A 23,688-nucleotide genomic window follows, 5' to 3' on the forward strand; every position below is an offset into this window, starting at 1 on the left:
TTATTTAAATTAATTTTTAATTTAATTTAAAAAAATTTTAAACTACACCAAACTCAATTATACCTTCCATCTCCTCTGCTATCACATAAGTTTCAGCAAATTGAAGTAAGTAAAAACAGATAAAATTGATTTTGTTGGTAGTTTACATTTCAGTGCATTGGGATTATAACAAATAAAAATAAAAAATCATAATAATGTTTAAAAAATAATAATAATAATAATACTTAGATTGGATCCGCTCCAGATGTTATTCAAATAAATCCAGAAAGCTCAAACTTAATTAACACCTCTTCTTCCACCTACCCGTCAAACCAAATTCAAAATCATAAACTTTAACAAATAGCAAACGTTAAGAAGACGAAGATCCAGCTGAAGTCGCCGTCATCAACCCTGCAGCTTCTTCATCCAACGATAAATCATCCGTCCTCCTGAACGCCGCGTGCACCGCCACAACTACCACCCCTATAAGCAGCGACACTAAGATATTGACCGTGGCGTCCGTCAAGAACAAGAAGACAAGAGTCAGCACCGACAAGACGATGAGGACAACACGATCGTCGATCATGCGGCCGAAAACCACCAAAGGCTCATCGCGCAGGAAGTAAAGAAACAACCACGCAGCCATCATGATTATGAACACAATCAACGAGATAGGGTGCCACAAGAGACTGAGAAACAATATCAACAGCACGATGATGGCGTAGTTCATGCGAAAAAACGAAACATTAGTTTTGATTCTGACGAAAGCTTCTTGGAAGTTGGACGGTAACTTGAGGGAGTGGAAATCGAACATGACTCTCCAAGGATGGCGGGAGCCTAGGCCGGCTTTGATTCGTTCTTTGGCGCGGGAGATGTAGTCGAGGTTGGAGGAGGGGCTGGCGGAGGAGGAGGTGGGAATGGTGCCGTAGGTGGTCATTTTTCCGGCGGGGGTTTGACTTGTAGGTTTGGGTGGTGGGTGAGAGCAGAGGCAAATTGAAGAAAACGAAATAAGGCGGTGAAGAGAATAGAGAATATTTATATAATTATTGGCGTCAAAATCAAATTCTAATCTTTAAATCGCAAAAATTAGGTAATAAAAAATGCACTAGATTTCACAAAAAAATTATCTACCGTTGATTGTCAATCTAATTGATGATAATAGCGCACTAAGCAGTGTGGGGACAGGAGCAATTAGGCGACGGCAGGATACTACCGAGGCCGCCAGCTTTGGCCACGTTGCATGTCCCAAGCTGCTGGAAACTTGTACGGACTTTCTTTTTATCGATCAAGAAATTTGCCTACCTTATGGGTGTCAGAAATTTTTATTTTAATTAAAAATAAAGATAAATTGTTAATTGATACCTCTATTAATTTTTTAGATTAAAAAAGATAAAATAATTTATAATAAAAACATATAGTTTATATTGGATGAATAAACGAATTTTTGAGATTAAAATTTGGAGCGTCGTCGTTTTATCCATGTTGGGTGGAAAATAGTCATGTGAAGTGGAAAGTAGTTATTGGGCGTTAGCGACGTCCATGTGCACTTTTATTATGGAGATTCTGAGATTGTCGTTTTCATTAGGGGGATGGACTATTCCCCACCCAACATGTAGCGCAACATAGAAGGGTATTAATGGTAATTCAAAAATTTAAATACCTAGATTAACTTTTATTAAAATTTTTTATTAAAGATAAAAATAAAATCGTTATTTTATTATTAAATTATAAAACCTTTAAAAATTATATTATTTTATCTTTATAATTTGAAAAACTAATAATTTTTCTTTGGGATTTAGTTTTAAAAACTTGTTATTTTTTTTTTAAAATTTGAAAAATTTTTCAGTCAACAAATTCGATGAGTCATTGATGGCCAAAACTTTAGAAAGACATGACAAAACGTTCTTCATAGTCCTGATATCAAAGGACGACGTTTCATCGTCTAGATAAAATATTGTCTCTAGATTGATGATGCTTCGAAATGGCAAAGTGTTATTGATTTGAATAACACTTTATCAAAAAGTGTCATCGATCTAAAAGATGGAGGAAGTGTTGGGGATTAAGTAATATGCATGAATAACCAATATAAAATATCAACTTTCAATTTTGATTAGATCAAAACAATGAATCAAGAAAAGATTGTGGCCCAGACTATTGCATGATTGAAGAAATAATTCAGACAAGAAAAGAAAGATGAATTGATGAGAATTGGAAGTAGGTGGGTGTCCATTACTACATAAATTGTCACATTCTTTTCATTTTATTGTTATTGTTGTTGCACTCTTGCCTTATTATTTCACCATCCATTATTACATTATGAATTTGTCTTTGAAAAAAAAAAAAAACACTCTCAATATTTTTTTTTAAGTAATTATTTATTGGACAACATTTGTATAAATAATTAAATGAAAAAAAAATGACACAAGTTTCATTTGTATTAATATGCAGACCCTTTTATCATGTTTATTGATGAAATCATGTCAATTAATTGCTAAGAATCTTTATTTATTTTTTTAAATGTCTGATGATAACTTTAAATAAATTCAAATGTGTACATAATTGATTGAAATATCCATAATAAAGGAATGTCAAAAAATTTATGGTAGAGAGATAGACTTTTCGAAGATATTTATTAGTTTGGGGCTGCAAAGCAATGAGCTTTTATTTGATAGCGCATGTTTTATTATTTTTAGTTGGAATTAGGGATGGATTCGGATCGGGCCGAGCCTAAACATCCTTTTGCTCAAGTTCTACTCGAATTAAAAATGATTTGGTTAGAGTTCGACTCGAGTTTGGTTTGGATGAAAAACTTCTCAACTCAGTTTGATTCGAGTTTGACTCGATTTCATAATCGAATTAATTGTTCGAATTCATAGTTTGGTTTGACTATAATCAATAGTTCGAATTGACGGTTCGAATGCATGGTTTGAGTTTGTGATTTATTGACAAAATGATGTCATTTTATCCAAATAATATTTAAAATTTATGATTCGAGCCATGAATTCAAACTGGACTGAGCCACGAATTCAAATTGCTAATTCAAACTATTGAATTTGAGCAGATTCGAGTAATAAATTCTAGTCGAATCTAGCTACAAATTTGAATTAAAAAACAAGCAAATCTTTTAATTCGAATTCAATTTGAATTTGAATCAAATAAATTTGAGCTAAACTAAATCGAATTGAATTAGCTTTCGAGACCGAGTTGACTCGGATCATATCCAGGCCTAGGAATGATTAAGAGTTTCGTATTGTTTTAGAAATAAGACAGGGTACTTAATCACTTAACTTTATTTAGGGGGACTAAATGATTTTAGCTAATATTGTAGGAATTATTGTAGCACCACACTCCGAAGGTTTTGTTCCTCAAGGTCGAATGTTATTTACTTAACCTTGACTATTCAACAAATATATAATCAATCATACGATTGATTGAATAACCTTATTTATGCATTAATAAATCTCAAGTATCAATAATCCCAAGCCTAACAACTAATAAATGTGTGCACGCAAATAATATTTAACAAATGATCTATCAACAAAAATCACAATACAGTATCTAATCTTATTGATGAATCCATTTATTGTATGTTGCCCTATCATTGATTGACTATGTTCTTGTCATCACATTTATGTCTCTCATCTGTGAAATTAAAAAAAAAAAAAAGTGATAAACACGCAGTAAGTATAGATAATCTATCCAACTTGTATTCACCTTCCTATTTGTATTCTATGCATCCTCAATTTTCTTTTTCTATATAATTCTAAGGCTAATCGGAACTCAACCGAATGAGGAAATTGGTACTCCAATCATGTGACTAATTTCTAATACCATATTTGTTCTAGTTCTCCTATTATAGTTTCCATTCAACAAACTCACGATCTTGGAAAATCAATCTCTAGATCTCAATCGATAGACTATTTACATCTTGGTAAATCCTACACTTATTGACAGACTCGCAATATTGACAATTCAATCTATGAACACCAATCGATGGACTATCTCTCATCCTATCTACGGGTATATGTCTACGTCATAGATACTCTCTCACATCAGCCTAATATCTTGCGTTGTGAATTTTATATTCCATAAATATCGTCTCATCTCATTTTCCACAAGATTGTCTAAATCCCTAATGATACTCAATGATCTAGAATCATATCTCTAATCATCTAACTCTTTCCATCATTCACTTGGTGCATTTATTCATTTCTCATGCCTATTCTAGTTTTGTATCTATCAAGCACATCCTGCACCTTAGCGTGCCTTATCCTCTTTTTAATATACTTGGAATAGTCATGTGTACAATCATCAATGAATCGATCAGGTGCATTAATAGTTCTTCCTATGCACGATCATATACTCGACCATATACATACATGCTTTATTCATTACATGAACGTTCACAACCTTGTAATCACAAACGTAGATGCATATTTTCTCCAGTGTACGGGCGTGTCTCATTTGTGTGCACAATCATGCATCTTCATTACATTATCCACCTTTTTCCTCTCTTCCTCATGTCAGTATTATCATAATTTTCCATTCATGCATAGTTGTGCATCTCTTTGATGCACGAACATACATGATGTCCTTTGTTTCAATTATATGAATATAACCATTAGAACAGTGTTGGATGATTTTACCCCAAAGTATAAAGAAGATTTTGATTAAAAATAAAACTATGTATACATACAAATTGTATTAACTTATTTATATGATTGAATGGTGTAATTGTTTATTTTTTTTTATATTTCAAAATCACTTAATCGAATATTATCATATTATATGAATAAGTTTGTACTTATAATATCACTTTTTGATCGATACTGACCCATCTTTAAAATGTAAACTATTACACAGAGAATTTCCAACAAAAAATTACTATTTGTCAAGTCTTTATCGAATAAAGTGGGTGTAAAAAAAGAGTATAAAGTCTTTATTGAGGATTTTTTTTTTTTGTTTGTTTCAATGTTGATTGTCTATTTTATGTTTTACTATTTCAATCAATGATTTGAAAACTGGACTAAACCAGCCAATTCAACCAGTTGAATCAAGAACTTGTTTTAAATTCGATTCGGTTAATATAAAAATTTGGTTTTATTATTGACTCGATCAAATCCAGCCAAAAACAGGTTTCGATTGGGTTTGACTTTTGAATTTTTTTAAATTTTAATTATTTTAAAATAATTTGATTTTTTTATTTTTTTATTATTCTCTGATTGAATCGATTGAACCGGTTGAACCAAAAATTAATAAGATAATTGATTCGATCACCGGTCTGGTTTTAAAAACATAGATTTCAATTATGCATTTGTTAATTTTTGTTAATAAATGTCATCTTTTTTAATTAAAAATTGTTATATATATATATATATATATATATATATATATATATATATATATATATATATATATATATTAAAAGTGATTTAGAAAGGGCAAGGGTTTGTTTTTTCGTAAAAAATGAGAGATTCAACATAGAAATGAGCAAATCACATTGTTAGCATTGATATACCTAGTATTCTCAGCTATTGGAAAACAATAAAACTATGTGTACCTAATTTTGATACATAATTTATGTACACAGATGAGGTGTCATCATGTGATTAGATTTTTTTTATCATATGATGACACATGTTTTAAAATTACCTAATTGCATTATGACACATTATTATGTACATGAATTGTGTACTAAATTGGATACACATAGCATTGCTCATTGGAAAAATCACACCCCCAATCGTGATTATGACATAAAATTGGCAAAATATAATTTTTTAGGTAAGCAAATTTATGGGTAAAATATAAATTTACTTGCCAAACTTCCGTCAAAAGGGTAAATAATATTTGATAGTAAGAGGAATAAGGGAGTTAATTAATATTTTTTTAGACACTAATGCTTAGAGGATTGATTGATACTTTATACTAGGCATGTCGGGTTTTCTTTATACTTTTCTATTTGCTAATGCATATCAGATTAATTAATATTTTACGATGGGCCAGAAGAGTTCTTCCTACCCAAGGTTAAGTGTAATCTTAAACTGATACTTTTAAACTTTCAAAAACTTAAACTCTTACAAATATTAGTGTAAAATTATCATTTAATTAAAAAATTTTAGAAACTAAATTTTTATCACATTTTATCTCTTAATTTGAGAATCTCACAATTTCTTTACCAAAGTTTGAAAAGTGACAATTAGGTTTTAATTTTTTTTTTAAAATTTTTTTGATAAGTTTTTCTGTCGTGGTCACTCTCTTCCTCTCTAGTGCTCTCTCGCCCTCTAGAGACTGTCAATTTCATCCATCATCAAGAAACAACATCAAAATTGAACAAAGAGAATTCGTTCATTATTGATTTCGTTCATCCTCCACCCGTTGTCTTCCATTGTGCATCATCAATCATATATGTTAGTCTCGGGACACTACGAACAAAATTCCCATCAATAAACAAAATTTTATTAAAAAACTCAATTAAAGTTAAAAGTGAAATGGGCATTTAACCAAAAAAAAATTAAAACTAAAGTTTTATTAAATTTTCTCTCTCAGTTTAAAAACTAACAATTTTTTCTTACCCAAAATTTGAAAAGTGGCAATTTCTTCTCTAGGGTTTTGAAATCGTCCAAAAAAACTGATTTCCTCCAATAAAGACAAAATTATCTTTGTTGAAGTATCTTCATCTCAGAATAATTAGTTTTGTTAAATGACAATTTTTTTTTTATTTGTACATAATGTTAAATAACAACATCATAAAAAATGGTAGTTCATCGGACTTGAGACAAAGACTAATTTTTTTGTTAAATAATTGTTTTGCCCTTAATTTTAATTGAGTTTTTTAGCAGAATTTTTCTTGTGAGTGGGACTTTGGATTTTTGAAAGTTTGAGAGTGTGAGCTTGGAATTACACTTAACCTTAGGTGGGAACAAGTCTTTTGGCACCATTTGGTTCCAAAATAGTTGGAAAAATCTCTCATCAAACTTTGTTAATCAGGAGCATGAAAGACAACAATTATTTCCTATATGAAATTAGGGTAATCATGCCCACTCACCTTTGATGGTAACAAATTCTATTAATAGAGATTGACAAAAAGAGACTCTGCAACTATTTCTAAAGCATATTTGGGTTTCCGAGTTTCATGTTATGCAAGAATTAAACTTGTAACTAACAAGTTCATACTAGTTTATTTGATGATTTCATCAGTCTGGTTAGCCCTGAATCTATGAAGATCCCCTGGCTAATTAATTGACCTGCGAAATAACAAGGACAATCCAATGGAATGAAACTACAAAATTCCATTGTTTGAGGAGAAGTGTAATCTGTGCATAAGAAACTTCAACTTTGACGTGAAAACTTGTGACAAGACTTAAAGGTTGCCTCTAAGTCTAAAACTTAACATATAAAATTACTTCAATAAGTTTCTCCAAACGCCGATACATTCCAAGTTTTCCATTCATGCTGCAATTCCAGCCTGCTGAGTGTTTCTGCTGCGCCTCTCTTCCAGTCAGAATCCAAGTCAGATCCAGTTTCAGCCACCTTGACTTTCTTGTCCTGCTGATCGTTTCAGAGTCCAGATATCTGCTTAGTTGGTTTTTCTGCTATAGAAGAGTCCACTTTCCAATTGGCTGTTGCAACCTTCTCCCGGGTCTCTTTCTGCTGTATCTCCCCTATCTTCCTTGTGGCAAGTTCTTTTGGGGCTCTTTTGTCACAGGCAACAAAAGGATTTTTTCCCCTCTGATCTACTGCCCCAGTTCTCTCTTGCAGCTGGTTAGTTTCACCTTTGTGATCAGCCTTTTGCTCTTCACTCTAGTTTGGCATTTGGCTTTTGGTTGGTGTTCCCGTTCTCAATGCTTAGTTCATAGCTTCCTCCGCTATTGGAAATCATGGCTTCTTACTCATCCGAATTGTATGGATATTTTTTTGTTTAATTTTGATTACCATCTCAGGCTTACTATTAGACGTGTAATTTTAGACTTTGACTTGTGTATTTTGTATCTCTTCTTGAACCTATCATGGTTGATACCATGATAGACATTCAAGAAGAGACTGGTGATTTGTTTTTTGAGTAAGCCTGGTTTTTGCTTGTGTGGCTTCCCTTTGAAAGGACGACCGTAGGTTATGTTTGAGTCTTCTTTTGAGGTCTCGCTGTTTTTCCTTTTAATATACATACTTAATTACCCAAGAAAAAAAAAAAAAAAGATGTAGGCCAAGCTTAAATTCCTCCGTGGAACACTTGAAGCAACCATTTTTTATGCCACACCATACCCCCCTTCATTTCCCTTCAACGTAAGTGGATTTTCTCAAGTCATTCTGTTATACTTTTATGCATTAATAAAGATTAGTTATCGTTTAATGGATGTGTTTTGCAGTGTATTGTTGCGAATGGGAAGCCTAGTTATGTGACATTCAAGAAGACAATAAGAAGGTGGCAAAGACGAGCCACGAGCAAGACAGAGTTTGAAACTACTAACCTTCCGAATACTATGTGCTCATTCCGGTGATTCAACCATCACCATTAATTACTTTGACAACGAAGTGTTCAACTTGGGAAAACTCCATATCCAAGCTCATGAGATGCTCCATGAGGCGAGTTTGATTAGTGGGTTTTTCCCTCTGGTAATGTTGAATGGAAAGCTGAGCCAAGAGCTCAAGCTCAGGTTCATGTTATGGTTCAAACCGGCAGCATTTTACCCGACCTGGGGAACAGTTATTGAAAATGGTGAATTCCAAGGCCTGAGGAATGCTACATTCCCTCAGAGATCTAATTGCCATGTCAAACTGTATCATGATGCTCACCATTTCTCTGCATCTCAGCCTCCATTTGATCTCTGTGGCTCTCCAGGAAAATTATGGGAGGATGTTTACAGGGCCATTGAAGGTGCCAAGCATTTGATTACATTGCAGTCTGGTCCCTCAATCCCAAGATGGCTCTGGTAAACTAATATCTATCATCAGACATTATTATTATTATTTATTACTTGTGTTCCTAACGTGGGTTTGTTCATCACATTATATCATCTAGTGAATGAGTATGAGATTCAACTTTTAAAGCTTGGGTCTCCATAACTAACTAGACACGCTTCAGATGAAGCAAGCTTGCATAAATTCAAAAGCAAACCCTCGCAAGCCTTGGTTAGACAAGACAGTGTGTTCTTATGCACACAATTTTTTCTTTTTTTCTTTCCGGGGTTCGGAATATTGATTTTCAGTGGAGATAGTTGTCTACAAGGAGAACAAGAAAAATGTAAAAACAGAGGAGAGAAATTAGAGAGCACGAATGGAAGAGTTTTGCTCTAGTGATGATTAATTTCTTTACTTTTCCATACATTTATATTTACATCACTTACAATAGCAGCTTAAATTAAGTTTATCCACATGTTTTCTTACAAGCTGACCAAACCTTATCAAAGTACCCTAAACATAACTACTACAATTGCATTCTAGCAAAAAGCATTACAAAAAGGTTAAGGAAGTCTGTCTTCATGTTAAGGCTGCAAAAAATAATCCACATCAGCTTCAATTTTTCTGCACTTAAACCATCTTCAAAACTTCAGAATCTTTTCAGCAGCCGACTTCATTGTTCCATTGCTTCATCATGGAATCTAACATGCATTGTTTTGTGCAGGTTTGCAATCCTGAAACCAATATCCCATATACAAAAGGAGTGAAGTTTGGTGAATTGCTGAAAAATAAAGCTGAGGAAGGTGTAGCTGTGAGAATCAAGCTTTGGGAGGATGAAAAGTCCCTAACCAAGGGGTGATGAGAGCTCATGGTGAAGATGCATTTGCTTAATTAAAGCACACTAAAATTATATGCAAATCATGTCCTAGATTACACGACAATTTCCCCACTCGATTTGCTCACCACCAAAGGACTAACTGTAGACAGTGACACTAGAGCACCAAATTCTTTCAGTGACAGAGAAATCATGAGCTTTGTTGGTGGCTTAGACAATGACACAGAAAATCATTCCTCGTTACACGCTGTTGACAAAGAATTACACTATTTTGATTTCTATCAAATAAATATCGCCGGTGCTAGCCTTCACAAAGGAGGGCCAAGAAAGCCATGGCATGATGTTCATGCTTGTATCACTGGTGAGGCTTCTTGGGATGTACTAACAAAAATTGAGCAAAGGTAGACCAAACAATGTAATCCTTCTTTATTAATCCTCATTAGCAGCATTCTGAATCTTGTTTGCCATTCTAATGTTGCTTCGATTTCAAGCATTTCCAATGGAAGAAACAAGAAGGTGCAAGTGTTCAGATCAATTGATCATGTCTCAGCTTCCCAAATAGCTAAAAACGTAACTGTAGAGCAAAGCATACATGAAGCTTATGTCAATGCAATAAGGCGCACCGAGAGGTTTATATACATTCAGATTCTATACTTCATTGGAGGATGCCATTTCTGGGAGAAAGATAAGCAGAGTGGCTGCAGAAATTTGATTCCTATTGAGACAGCGCTTAAGGTGGTGAGTAAGATTAAGGCAAAGGAGAGGTTTGTAGTGCACATATTAATTCCATTGTGGCCTGAAGAACAGCCTGAGAGTGAACCTGTTCAGGATATATTGCAGTGAACTAGAGAAACAATGAAAATGATGCATCAATTGATTGGAGAAGCTATAAAACAAAGTGGTGAGAAGGGTCATCCTAGAGATTATTTGAACTTCTTCTGCCATGGAAACAGGGAAGAGAAGAGCAATGGAGAGTTTGTGCCTCCATATTCTCCTCATCCCTGGACACATTATTGGAATGCTCAGAAGCATAGGACGTTCATGATGTATGTGCACTCAAAGCTAAGATAGGTATTGAATTTTTTTTTTATTTTCTCGCCAGATTTATTCTTGTGTATAAGAACTAAACAAGCTTTGCTTTCTTGACTTTGTATTTTTTTTCAGTGGCTGATGCATACTTTCTGATAGAATCAGCAAATGTGAACCAAAAATCCATGGATGGACAGAGAGACACAGAAACTGCAATGAGGTGCTACCTACAGCCCAGAAATAGAGATCAAAACAAGCCAAGTCATGGAGATATCCATGCATACAGATTGTCACTGTGGTATGAGCACACAGGAGTTGCTGATATATTGTTTCAAGAACCTCAAACTCTGGAATGTGTAAAGAAAACATGTTCAATAGGAGAGCATATGTGGAAAATTTATAGTGGCGAAGAAGTGATAGACATGGAAGGTGTGCAGAGCTTGTAACTTACCCTGTGAATGTAACCCAGGATGGCTTAGTTGAGGATCTTGCTGATGCTGGTAGCTTTTTCCTGATACAAAAGCTTTAGTAAAGGGAAAGAGATCAAAAGTGTCGCCTCCTATTTTTCCCACATAATGATGCTATAATCAGAATGTACATGTATATCATCTATTTTAATCGGAGATTTTAAATTAATTATGAAATAATATCTACACATTATTTGTATTTAATTAGGTACCCAAAACAAGATACGTTTAATATTACTCTTTTATTTCCAGGTTATGTACATTTACTAGACAAAGGATTTTCTCATCGTATTATTAACAGTAAAAAAGTTCTCTTTATTTCCTTTATTGAACAAAAAACAGCTTCCCCAACTCTTATTGCTGAATCACAAGCTTACAAAATTATCCAAAACTAGCCAGGCTGGTTGAAACCTCACTAAGTAAAGACAACTTTGACATGGCCCCAGCAATGAAATACTACTTCGATCTAATCTTTATAGAACCATTTGTCATAATAAAATCAAAATAGCAGTAGTAGTCATCTTTTTTATAACGATCTCCTACAAGACACTCGATGGACGTCAGCAGCTTCCACCATAATAATTAAAATCCTAAATTCATTAGTTTAATAGCATCAGGCTAATCATGGTTACCAATTACATTATGACAAGCATCTAATTATTTTAATTATGGCATATTCCTTTCTACCGATCTTCGTCCAGTCTTATCTTATCTGGCCTATATTTGAGGACCCAGTTGGAGTTCTTAACAAAATCATTCATTCATGTGATGTGGGTCAATTGGATAGAAAATTTGAAATAAGAATGTTAGACGTAGTTTTTCAGGATGAATTATATGCAGGCCATCTGGAAAGTTTGAAGCAAAAACCCAATCCAGAAAATTTCTGAAACAGTTGATGGATGAATCATAGACTAAATTAGACTTTCAATCTTGAAGAATTTCTCTCTTTCACGCTAAACATTATCTCTCTGTTCATGCATGTGACGAGGTGTTCCTTGCAGAACTATTATGATAGTTATTGAGTGGTTGCTAAAAGTATTACTCTTGCACAAAGATAGAGATGAAATATTACATACTTGAAGCAGAAATGAACCCTTCAATGAGCTCTTCATTGGTAATCCCTTTCTCTAAATAACTTCTCACTTCAATTTTTGTCTTTCTTTCTGGTTTCCCTCTGCTGGGTTCATGAAAAAACATGAAAAAGCTTAAAGCTATAATACAGAGTCTGGTTTTTTCACCCACCAAACTGAGAAAAATCAGTATTTGTTAAGGTAATCTAACTTTGGGTTTGTATTTTTGTTTGAATTGGATGTGTATTCATAAGGAATCAAGCTCTCTAAATATAAGCAACAAGCTGTGTGGTGTGTTAATGGCTTTGATAAACTTTATAGAGGAAGTGATCTTCTGCTTAGCCGGTTGCTTTGATCACCACCGTACACTCAAGCGTCAATACTCATTCAGTGATTTTGCTCGCCTTGCTGATGAATCCCCATGTTCGTATAACACATGCACAAATAGTTATATTATATTGGCGTATTTATTCTGCTTTGATAATGAGAGGTTTGGGGTTTTTCTACGGGCATGTTGTTGCAGTCAGTATAAACGAGGTGGAGGCTCTGCACGAATTATTCAAGAAGTTGAGCAGTTCCATCATTGATGATGGGCTAATTCACAAGGTAACATAAATCTTTTTCGTGTTTTATGTGGGCAAATCTGAAAATAAGGCATCTGGATTTAGTTTTACTCCGAGGAATTGCCTATAATCTGGAAACCTAAAACACACCCTTTTTTATCTGGGACTTTCTCATCCAAAAATGGATCCCATTCCAGTAGCAAATTTACCGAAGAATATTATGTTATATGCTTGAATGCTGTTGCAGTAATTGTACATATTGATAAAACATCAACTGTTAGTCTCCCTAGATTTTATCAACCTCTTTGTTTCTGATTTGAAGGAAGAGCTTCGATTGGCATTGCTCCAAACTTCAGCTGGGGAGAATCTGTTCCTGGATAGGGTATGGTATACCCCCAGCAACAGCTTTTAGTTTATTTTTCGCTTTATGTTTCATCTATCTCCTCTATGATATTCAATTCCTTGCAGGTATTTGATCTATTTGATGAGAGGAAAAATGGTTTTATAGAATTTGACGAGTTTGTCCATGCACTTGCCATCTTTCATCCTTGTACCTCTATAGATAAGAAAATTGATTGTAAGTGTTGAAGAAGCCATTCATATTTTGCACTTTTTAGACTTGTAAGGCAGAGATAAAACAAATTGGTTTCTTTTTCCCCTTGCCTTCCATGCAGTTTCATTTAGACTCTATGATTTGAGAGATTCTGGATATATCGAGCCGGAAGAAGTGAGTGCTGGTTGATTTTCTTCACAAATAACTCTTGTTTGGCATGCAGAATCAAATTGTTTCATGCTATTTCAGGTCAAGCAAATGGTAGTTGCCATCCTGCAGGAGTCTGGTGTGCAGCTTTCAAATGAATCCCTTGAAGCTATCATCAGCAGGGCAAGAGATTTTCATGTTGTATCTCGTTCTTGAAGCTTTTATATAAACTCCTTTTGACTTACTTCTTTTGACAGACATTTATTGAAGCTGATGTTGATAGGGATGGCAAAATTAACAAGGAAGAATGGAGGAATTTCGTTTTCAAGCATCCCTCGCTTATAAAGAACATGACTCTCCCCTATTTGAAGTACACCTTTCTTCCATTTTTCTTGACCTTGAATCATCTTTGATCTTTATTTTTCATGAATATCACGATGCATTCTCTTAATCTTTCAGGGAGATCACCACAGTGTTTCCAAGCTTTATATTCAGCACTGAAGTTGATGACTGAGGATCTGGGCATGCAGCTCTCTTCTTATTGTGGTCACATGTTCAGAAATGCTTTCAGATTACCATGGAGGCATTATATGAGTCATTCAGGTGGGCTTCACACCCGCTGCATCTCTGTATTACAATGCCTTGAGGCATTATATGAGACATTCAGGTGGGCTTCACACCCGCTGCATCTCTGTATTACAATGCCTTGTATTGCCATCATCATGTAATCAACTTCAACAAAATTCTAGTCACATTTTTTTGAGATTTCACATATTCAGTTCTCTCTGAATGCCTATGAAGACCGTTGAATTCAAGTGCGCATTCTCACAATACAACATGGAGCTTGTCCCATCTGGCTTTGCGAAATGATTAGTAACCCTTTCTCAGACTACTTGTTTTGAAATGATAAGCAAAGCAATAGCAGATAATGTGCTGAAATAATCTTTATATGGTGCCCATAAATCAAACTAAATTCGGAAAGGAGAAACTGCCAAACAAAGAACGGGATCCACTTTCATTTTCCCCCCTTCTCTGTCTCTCACTCTAGCAAGGCTAATGTCAATGGAAAAATTGGCCATTGTTAAAACCAATAAGCATGACATGAAGCTATCAACCATCACTTGCAGTCCAAAGATTGGTGATTAATAGAATAAATCTTCAAACTCACCATCCCTCTTTGAAGTGTTAAAGGACTTATTTTTGTAGATCTTCAGCATGACAACTTCTTGCAGAGCATTAGAATGTTTTGTCTAGCATTGTCCTTGCAGAATTTCCTTCTTTCAACCAGGTCCACTTTGTTTCAGTGCTATTAACATACAACCATTCATGGTGCTGGTGCTTGTACGCATGAGATCCTGAATACTAAATAGGGTCCATAAACTGAGAACTTTTCCATTTTCATTCTTTGAACCTAAAGTTAGCGCAGATATTCCGTTTGAGTGAATTTTTTGTGTTGATGCTTTCTGAATGTAACCATGACACAATCAGAGACTAAAGCATTTTCATTACCACCCTTACTCCAACAAAGTAGTAGGAATCTGATATTCTTAACTTCCTTTCACCGAAAGCAGCAGCTTTCCTTCTCATCTGCAAAACATTAATAAGAAAATCAGGCGATATCCAGGAAGTAGCAGACTGCAAAATATGATTTTAGAAAGCTTAAGCTAAAAGAATGAAACAAAATTTTCAATCATTAGAAAAGATATTATGAAATGTTATAAACAACTAAAATAATGGTGAGAGCAGCAAACACAAGAAAATACTGAATGATCGCAATGACAATACTCCTAATTTAACTGTCATGTCAACAGTCTCTAGTTAAAGCCATAATTTTTAATTGATCAAGTAGGTTGGCCAAGAGACAAACTCTTTACACCGTTATTGCTACCACTGCACCACAATTAAAGCATAAGGAAGCAATATTAACTACTCCTAAAGAGTCTTACACTCTGTCAATCATTACCCTGACACTAGTAAAATAATTCTTCAGATACACTTAGAATCATGGTCTTCATATAATCAGAGTCCACCATATTTATCTTCACAGGAGACCGCTTCTAAACCCTATAAATGATAAAAGGCAGAAAACTATAAACCAAACATAATCAGCTCTATCCTCACATTTGCTAGAAATCCATGTAAGCCAATTTGTTAGCTCTCTAAAAAAATTCAATATCATTACAAATTAAAATGCTCCTAAGTTGGTACCAACTAATTAATCAACCTGGAGTCACAGATAACACACATATAATTGAACAAATGCTTCCTCCTTTTACCTAATTAAGGACCATTGCAATGAGTGATACCACTTTTTGATTGTTCATACCATAAGAACATTAAAGATCTAATCTTAAACATTTCAAAACAGAAACGACTAAAACAGAATTGTTTCCACTACCTTTCTCTGCTATCCACATATTTTATATAGAAAAACTTTTGTCATTTACGAGTTTTTTGAAAATTTCAAGCGCCCCAAGAAGTAGAAAATGACTCAACTAAGTAGAGGATTGCTAAATCAACCTTCTATAATTTGTGTAAAGGATTTCTCATTCATATCATTAAAGTCCAGAACTTTCCCTCTTCAGTCAGGAGTGATCATCTTCCTGTTCTAAAGAAACATATATAATATACAATTACGGTAATATACAAAATTCTAATTAATATCTAAATAAGGAACATTGACCTTTCAAGTGAAAATCACATAAATCTAAAATATCTAAGAATCCAACCATTTACTAGGCCCAGAAAGATCTTATATCATCCTGAGTGGTCACATTTCAGCACTATGCCAACATTCTTAATTCTGGTACATGCAGCAATACAACAGTTTAGTGTTAACAGTAAGACAGATAAAAACGGAATCCTTGTACATCCTAAAGCTCTCCTGGCTTATCATTTGTGACTTAAGTAGCACAATCATGAACTGATTACCCATTGCTTAGTCAAAGTAATATGAAGAGCAATTGCGAATAACTTGACATGGATAAAGGAAGAAAAACTGGTTGAAGTTATTATCAGAATAGGCTTCAGCAAATGGATGTCAACACCTGAAACCAAGTGGCCTAGTAAAACTTCCCAAAACCGAAAAAAACTGATACTGCAATGAAGTAGCTATAGCCTATTTCAAAGTGAGTTTCCCACATATTGGATCTAGAGAAAGATAAACATTGATATCAAAGAATGAAACTAGGGGTCACTGAATCAGCATAATGCTATACTATGATGTTGATTTAAAAATTTAGCTCAGAAAATAATATCAATATCCAGATCCATAAAACTCATATAACAGAGACAGAATACCTACCTACAAAGGATATATAGAAGCCCGTCTCTCGCAACATTGGCATGCCACCATCCTTCAGAAACTCCAGGATCATCTCAACATATAAAGAAGCAGTTTCGTATATGATATAAGTGGTCAAAATATTGACCAATATACAATAGTGCAGAACCAAGAATAAAACGAACTAGAAAATCTGCGCCAAAACAAGAGTCATAGCCTCATGGGGGTCTCTAAACGAAACTTCATTAAGGAAGACATAGGATATACTCCAAATCTGATGTCCAAGTGTTGGATGTTCGCATCCAATTTCCGAAACTTTTTGAAGGGACATAAATGAAGTACAAGGATATTCATAATCTAGTGCCTCTGAACACTGAACAATCTTTTCTTCAAGTAAGCATATTCCATCTCCAGCCTGCCACCATATGGTTGCTATAAACCAAATCCAACCATCTGGGCTAGAGAATATAATCAAACTTTAAAGCTATCCTCCAATACTAATTTCAGGAAGGAATATTACAACCTTGAGGCTCCCTCCCTGATGTAATATATTTCCAAGAATTCCTATAAACTTGGATGGAAAGATTAACCAAAATAATAGCATGTAATGAATTATGTCATGAGCTAGTGACCTTCACGTTCACCTGATAACATACACATTTTGCAATTGGTTGACCCAACAATTGACTCCTCGATTTAGATGGCAGAAGCAACAAATAATGCTAAGTACACCTGAGGTTACACTTTTTCCACCAAGAAACCAAAACCCATGGTTAACATCATACAAAGGTCTTTCCCTTCAGTACATTATCAATTTGACAAGAACAGTAACACAGTCCTACAATTGTAAAAAAATAATCACATAACAGGAGAATAAATTTTAATTCCAATGAATCACCATACGTATACTACCACCAAAAGTAAACCTCTATTCTTCAAACACCACTAAAAAGAACTTCACAATGAATGTGAGTACAGGCAATCTTCACTCTGGAACTCCATTTATAGGTGACCATCGGTGTGCCTTATTTCAATAACCGTCAAAATCCACTGTGGTCACACAGTCCACACACTACAGTGGTGAAACCTAAAGACTATGGGTATAAAAGCCAGCAGAAACCAACTCAGAGAATCTTATATGGATAACAAAAAATCTGGACAGTTACTATCTAATGCATGATATCTTTATCACCACTCAGTCACTCACCTAATAGAAAGTCAAGAATGTTCTCTCCACATATACACAAAAGAGGCCATCCTTATATCAATAACTACAACCAAATTGCCTTATCCCAAGAGTTCATATATCTCCAACTGAAAACTCCAGCAAAAACAGAGGATCACACTAGTTAAGAGTTGCTAACTTCTCTGCAAAGTTTAACGCATATATCAACAAACAAATGCGCCAAGAATAATAAGAATCATAAGATATGATGAATAAAAAAGAACCAGCCACTAAGAGTTAAAAGCCAAATAAATACATCATAATGCATGTATGAAATGAAAAACAAAGGTCTCTATTAATTAAAGCAAAGCAACATTAAAATCATATAGAATCCAGTTTTGGGTGACTAGCACTGCATTCATATAAATCGATATTTATATGGAATGAAAAAAACCATGATTATACTTCTTTCTGGTTTACAATTTGGACTCCATGGTGGGGCAACCAAAATGGACAAACTTAGCATTTCCACAATTCCAGCAACAAGCAACCAGACCCTAACGACGACTCATTCGAGGTTTCTCCCATGAAACCGGACCCGGGCCATAGATAGGCCCTTTGTCAGTAACACCCTGAGAAATGGCATAGGACCACAGTTAAAACAAAATTAGGCACATCTAGCAAGATAATCCAATATACCAAATTTATATATGAACATCAATATGAAAAATACCCGATGAACTGCATATCCATCTTCATACGGACCAGGAAAAGCCCCCTCTGAACTGCTGAAATTCATCCCATATGGTCCACCTTGACAAGCACAAGTCAGAATAAGGAGATTAGAAGAAATGACAATACAATGAAACCTTGGAAATTGAAGCCACCAGGTACTATCAGTATAATATCTCTTGTGCTGAACTTCAAGTAAGGTCATGAAAGAAATATTATGACACAAAGCAAACACAAAGATAATTGAATTGTAAAGGAAGAAAGCTTTTCATTGGCCAAAACCAATCATGGCTATAGTATACGCTGAAATAATAGATACACGATGAAACAATGAAAAAGTGATATACCTGATATGGTGACATAGCAGATCATATTCTCAACAAGGGAAACTTCAGAATTAATTTAACTTGCAAATTGAAACATGTATTTAAAAAAAAGTAGAATACTTATGACAAACTTTTTCACTATCATACTACAATTCAACGGATGCTACAAAAGAATACACACACACACACTCTTCTTTGAGAAACATCTATAAAACACAGGACATACCAGCAACCCATGGTCTACTGTCAACGCTAGCAAGTTCAGCACGTAACTTTTCAACTTCACGAGCCATGGAAACCAAATTCTTCTCCATTGCCTGTCTCTGCTCTACCAGCTCAATGTTTGCTTTCTTTTCATAATCAGCAGCAGCTCTGCATAGAAGATAGTTCTCAGTAACAAAAAGATCAAGTTTAAGATTGCGGTTAAGTACTACAAAACACTTTGTGCTGAGCAGGACAGTTTCATACATAAGAGCAAAAGAAAACATAAATATATGGCTAAGGAAACTTAAAAACAAACCTAGCATGCAGAAGCTCCTGGTGCAGGCCGTCAACTTCTGCCCGTAAACGAGGAATCTGTTGATTATCAGCTTGCGATTTTGCAAGATCTTTCTGGAGGGTCTGAACTTGTCCGCTGAGTTCATTCCTAGTATTATTCAGCTTTTGAATTTCAGAACGGAGTTGTACAGCCTCCTTTTTCAAAGGCTCAGTTGCACGAAGATCTGCTTCTAGCTTCAATCCTTTCTCCACAAGTTCCCTCAAGTGCACTTCTTGCTCTGTACGCATTTCAGCAATGACCATATTCATTCGATGAAGCTCCTCCTTAGCAGCAGCAAGTTCTCGCTGCATAGCCATTCGATCTTCAACCAGCCGACGGTTATCACTCAAGAGTCTCTGGATTTCAGCATGCTGCAATTCAAGTTCTTCCTCCAGTAAAGCAGGATGGGGGCGTGGCTGTGGCAAAGGAGGGCCACGAATGAAAGCTCTTTCAGGGGGGAACCCACGTCGGTCATTATAAGCTTCACGAGGAATACGATTTCTACCAGCCATTTGGTGTTACCCTGCATAAATATCAAAAATGAAACCACAGAAACATAATATCTGCACTGACTTTTCCCAACTGGAAATTGGAATTTTATAGAAGCTTTTACAGAATTAACAATCTTACTGTGATGTACTCAAACAGAAACTAAAGCCATTCCTAATGCCTTAACATCAACTTAGATTCTAGAATGCTTGCAACCAAAAGAAGAGGGCCAAGAATTAAAAGAACTTGCAATTGTAAAGAAACACAAACTTGCTTCAAAAGTTTCATGAAATATATTATCATGATACGCAGAGTGGGTATAAAAGGTCCCCTACAATCCAACTGATTTAAAGAAACCCATTACATTGCAATTCATGAAACGTTGCAGTAGAACTGCAGAAACTTCAACAAAGTCCTATCTACAATCAACACAACTCCATATCCATCATATGCCAAAAACCCACCACTGAAAAATTTTACATTCTCCAACTTTTCATAACATATTTTTTCCCTGTATGAAAAGGTTCTCACTATAAAATAACAAAAACAGTACACACAATTTTATTTACGCTTCTACTGAAAAATAAAATAAAAAGACAAACCAAAATTACATAATCAACATCACACGAATATTGAAAAAACCCAAAAAAATCTAATAATTAAAAAATTAAGATAAATCCTAATTACTTTTAAGCTGCCGAGAAACTCGAAAAGCCCAACATACTAAATTCGTCACACTAAGATAAACAAATTCAGCTACTAATTTTTTATTCAGCTAAAAAACTTCCAATAATAAAGCAAAATAACAAAATTACAATTCCGAAAACCCTAATTGAGGAAGCGTACCAAAACAAGGTGAAAATTGAAAAAATCTGAAGCGATATTAAAAGCTTCTGAAACAGATGATAGTTACCGAACCCGATTGAGAGAAGAAAGACTATCAGTGATATTTTGGGATTTTTCTTTTCAGGGTTTAAATAATATTTTCATAATTAAAAAGAAGTAAAGCGGATGATATGTTGTTTCTGGTTTTGATTTCCGGTGGCGAGCGCTTTTGATAGCAGAATGTAGAAATATAAAAAATATATGAAACGGTGTCGTTTAAAGATTTACCCATTGATAAATTTGCCGGTAAGAATGTTCGCTTGCATTCAAGGCGTTTAATTTCAGTATTTAAATATTATTTTGGTAATTTATTTTTTATTTTTTTATTTAATTTATCAGTAATATTTTATTATTATTAATATCGATGTGTTTATCAACTTCACTTTAGGTATTTAAAGAATACCAAAATAATCTTGATTTTATTATAATTATATTATTATTTATTAATTTTTTTAGATAAAAATAAATTTATTTTTAATTAATATGATAAATAATATAAATATATTTAAATAAATTATATTCAATGACATTTAAGTAAAATAATTTACTAGTATTTTTTTATTATCTTTTACCCAAACACAATAATTATTTATACCTACTAAATTTTATCAAACAAATTAATCATTTATACCAGTAATTTTCCTAAGTAATCTTTCTATTTTGATAATAAAACATTGCTCAAATCAAACCCCCCTTATGGTAATACACTAATTAATATTTGTATATGATTTATTAATTTTTATGCAGTTTAAGTTAGGTCAAATGACTGTTTCCCATTAAAGGTTTGATGCAAATCTAATCTTTCATTCGTTAACTATTAAAAACTCAAATATTCATCCATCTATTAAACTTTAATGTTATTATAGGGGTAAATTTGTTATTTACTAAAATATTTTTAAAAACCTAAAATTTTATCACATTTTCCCCTCTAAATTTAAAAATCTAACAAATTTTCCCCCACCCAAAATTTAAAAAATCAACATTTCCCCCTAAGGCTTTTCTAGCCACTACTACCTACAGTCGAAGATGGCGACGATGACGTTCTCTCTCCCTCCTGGTATCTCTCTCAATTGTGCTCCATTTTCAGTTATCATCAATCGATAAAGACAAATCATTAGTCTCCAAACAAAGAAGTTTCGTCTAAGACTTTGAAAAAGACAAATCATGTCTTCATTTGGGGATGAAAAACTATCTTGATTTGTCATCATCTCTGACTGTCAGCGTTGAAAAAAACCCTAGGGGGAAATGTAAGTTTTTCAAACTTTAAATAAGAAAATTTGTTAGTTTTTAAATCTAAGGGTAGAAAGGTAATAAATTTTTAATTTTTTTAAATATTTTTATTAAACAATAATTTTACCTCTAACAATAATAATAAAATTTAACAGATGAATAAGTATTTAAGTTTTTTATAGTTAATGAATAAAAAATTGAGTTTACATCAAACCTTGGGTGGGAAATAGTCATTCGGCCATTAAGTCATTTGAAAGTGTTTTTATTTGTTGCTAATATATGAACATTAGATAATATTTTTTTGATAAATAGATGATATGATGATTGATTTATCAATGAGCGAGATTATATTGTTTTTTATATAATTATTTTAGTGGTATTTTATCGATGAGGAGAGATTTAAATGATAATGCATTTAATTGAAATTATTTCAAAGATTATTGGTTGATTAATTTGATTCATCTAAATCACTTTAATCAAAAGGATCGATGATACAATGATTGATTGGTTATTGAGTGAGATCATATAATTTTTTAAAATTATTTTAGTGATATTTGATTGATGAGAAGGAATTTAGATGGCGATCCATTTAATTAAAATTAGTTTGAAGATTATTAGTTGATTTATTTGATTAATCTAAATCATTTTAAACAAATTAGTAATTTAATTGAAGATCAATAATACGATGATTGGTCGATCACAAAACGAGATTATATTATTATTTTATAATTATTTAAGTGATATTTGATCGATATTATTTTAAAGGTTATTAATTGATCCATCCTAATACTTTAAATTACCTTAAAAAAATAGGAATTCATTTGAGGATAACACACATAAATATATGAGCAAATAAATAGAAGAGTAATATTTTTTCACCAAAAAATTGAGTATAAATAACAATTTTTCACCCAAAAAGTAAACTCTGTTAATAAAATAATATTATTAAAGAGTAAAATTACTATTTTTATCTCTATTATTATATTTTTCAAAATTATTATATATTTTAAATTAACAAAAATTAAAAATAACATTTTAAATATCTAAATTATATAATTTTTTCATTTCATTCTCATCATTTTTTCCTCTCTTCTTATAGATAAGGTATTTTTATTATGTAATTAAATGTTAAGGGGTCAACTATAAATTTTGAAAATATCAAAGGTCTTTAAAATTTTTAAGGGCTTATTTGAAATTTAAAAAAATTTAGAAATTTTTAAAAATCAGTTTGCCCTCAATAATTTCAAAATGAAAGTTACATCCTCAAAGAATTGAATAAAATGTAGGCCAAAGGACTTATTCCTACCCAAATTTTGATGCATTCTTAAAATTACATTGACGGAGTTTTAAAAACTTAAAATTTCACCTCTGCTTAAAGTTTTCTAACTTTGAAAAATCATATTTTCCTCTCCAAACCTAAGATTTTTCTCTTCACCCCTCTGACTACCACCTCTGACACCGACAACCTCTTCTTTTCACCATAAATTGTTAGTTGATGC

The 23,688-nt window shown here is 33.4% G+C and overlaps 3 protein-coding genes and 1 pseudogene across 4 annotated transcripts; 2 read left to right on the plus strand and 2 right to left on the minus strand.

The window, feature by feature from the left end:
* Positions 1 to 209: 209 nt before the first annotated feature.
* On the minus strand, positions 210 to 1,029 carry LOC123205800 (PRA1 family protein F3-like). Its single transcript, XM_044622842.1, has one exon. It carries the CDS (start codon positions 914 to 916, stop codon positions 350 to 352), a length of 567 nt encoding a protein of 188 aa, XP_044478777.1. The 5' UTR covers positions 917 to 1,029; the 3' UTR covers positions 210 to 349.
* A 7,146-nt stretch (positions 1,030 to 8,175) lies between these two features.
* LOC123205795 lies at positions 8,176 to 11,538 on the plus strand (annotated as a pseudogene).
* A 365-nt stretch (positions 11,539 to 11,903) lies between these two features.
* Positions 11,904 to 14,313, plus strand: LOC123205799 (calcineurin B-like protein 10). The gene is made up of 9 exons (XM_044622841.1): positions 11,904 to 12,322; positions 12,533 to 12,701; positions 12,802 to 12,884; positions 13,164 to 13,223; positions 13,310 to 13,418; positions 13,516 to 13,568; positions 13,644 to 13,724; positions 13,799 to 13,911; positions 14,001 to 14,313. The coding sequence occupies exons 1-9, from the start codon at positions 12,269 to 12,271 to the stop codon at positions 14,053 to 14,055; spliced, it is 777 nt and encodes a 258-aa protein (XP_044478776.1). The 5' UTR covers positions 11,904 to 12,268; the 3' UTR covers positions 14,056 to 14,313.
* A 4,007-nt stretch (positions 14,314 to 18,320) lies between these two features.
* Positions 18,321 to 21,133, minus strand: LOC123205798 (protein FLX-like 3). 2 transcript variants are annotated; one of them, XM_044622840.1, is made up of 5 exons: positions 20,988 to 21,133; positions 19,568 to 20,108; positions 19,274 to 19,419; positions 18,723 to 18,802; positions 18,321 to 18,621 (listed from the first exon to the last, which is right to left on the minus strand). In XM_044622840.1, exons 2-5 carry the CDS (start codon positions 20,095 to 20,097, stop codon positions 18,547 to 18,549), a joined length of 831 nt encoding a protein of 276 aa, XP_044478775.1. In that variant the 5' UTR covers positions 20,098 to 20,108; positions 20,988 to 21,133; the 3' UTR covers positions 18,321 to 18,546. The 2 variants fall into 2 exon arrangements, with proteins under 2 accessions (XP_044478775.1, XP_044478774.1); XM_044622839.1 differs by having other exon boundaries at positions 20,921 to 21,121.
* Between the last annotated feature and the right edge of the window lie 2,555 nt (positions 21,134 to 23,688).

The sequence above is a fragment of the Mangifera indica genome, unplaced genomic scaffold (genome assembly GCF_011075055.1).
Source record: "Mangifera indica cultivar Alphonso unplaced genomic scaffold, CATAS_Mindica_2.1 Un_0016, whole genome shotgun sequence".
In the NCBI taxonomy this organism is placed as follows: Eukaryota; Viridiplantae; Streptophyta; class Magnoliopsida; order Sapindales; family Anacardiaceae; genus Mangifera; species Mangifera indica.

Bases quoted from the DNA above. Each gene is read 5' to 3' on its own strand.
- LOC123205800 (XM_044622842.1), bottom strand. From the start codon at position 916: ATGACCACCTACGGCACCATTCCCACCTCCTCCTCCGCCAGCCCCTCC.
- LOC123205799 (XM_044622841.1), top strand. From the start codon at position 12,269: ATGAAATATTACATACTTGAAGCAGAAATGAACCCTTCAATGAGCTCT. The intron at 12,885-13,163 runs GTAACATAAATC...TCTGATTTGAAG, and splicing joins ATGATGGGCTAATTCACAAG to GAAGAGCTTCGATTGGCATT. The intron at 13,569-13,643 runs GTGAGTGCTGGT...ATGCTATTTCAG, and splicing joins GATATATCGAGCCGGAAGAA to GTCAAGCAAATGGTAGTTGC.
- LOC123205798 (XM_044622840.1), bottom strand. From the start codon at position 20,097: ATGGCTGGTAGAAATCGTATTCCTCGTGAAGCTTATAATGACCGACGT. The intron at 19,420-19,567 runs GTTTGTTTTTAA...TCTTCTATGCAG, and splicing joins CAGGAGCTTCTGCATGCTAG to AGCTGCTGCTGATTATGAAA. The intron at 18,803-19,273 runs GTATGTCCTGTG...GTGCTTGTCAAG, and splicing joins CAGTAGACCATGGGTTGCTG to GTGGACCATATGGGATGAAT.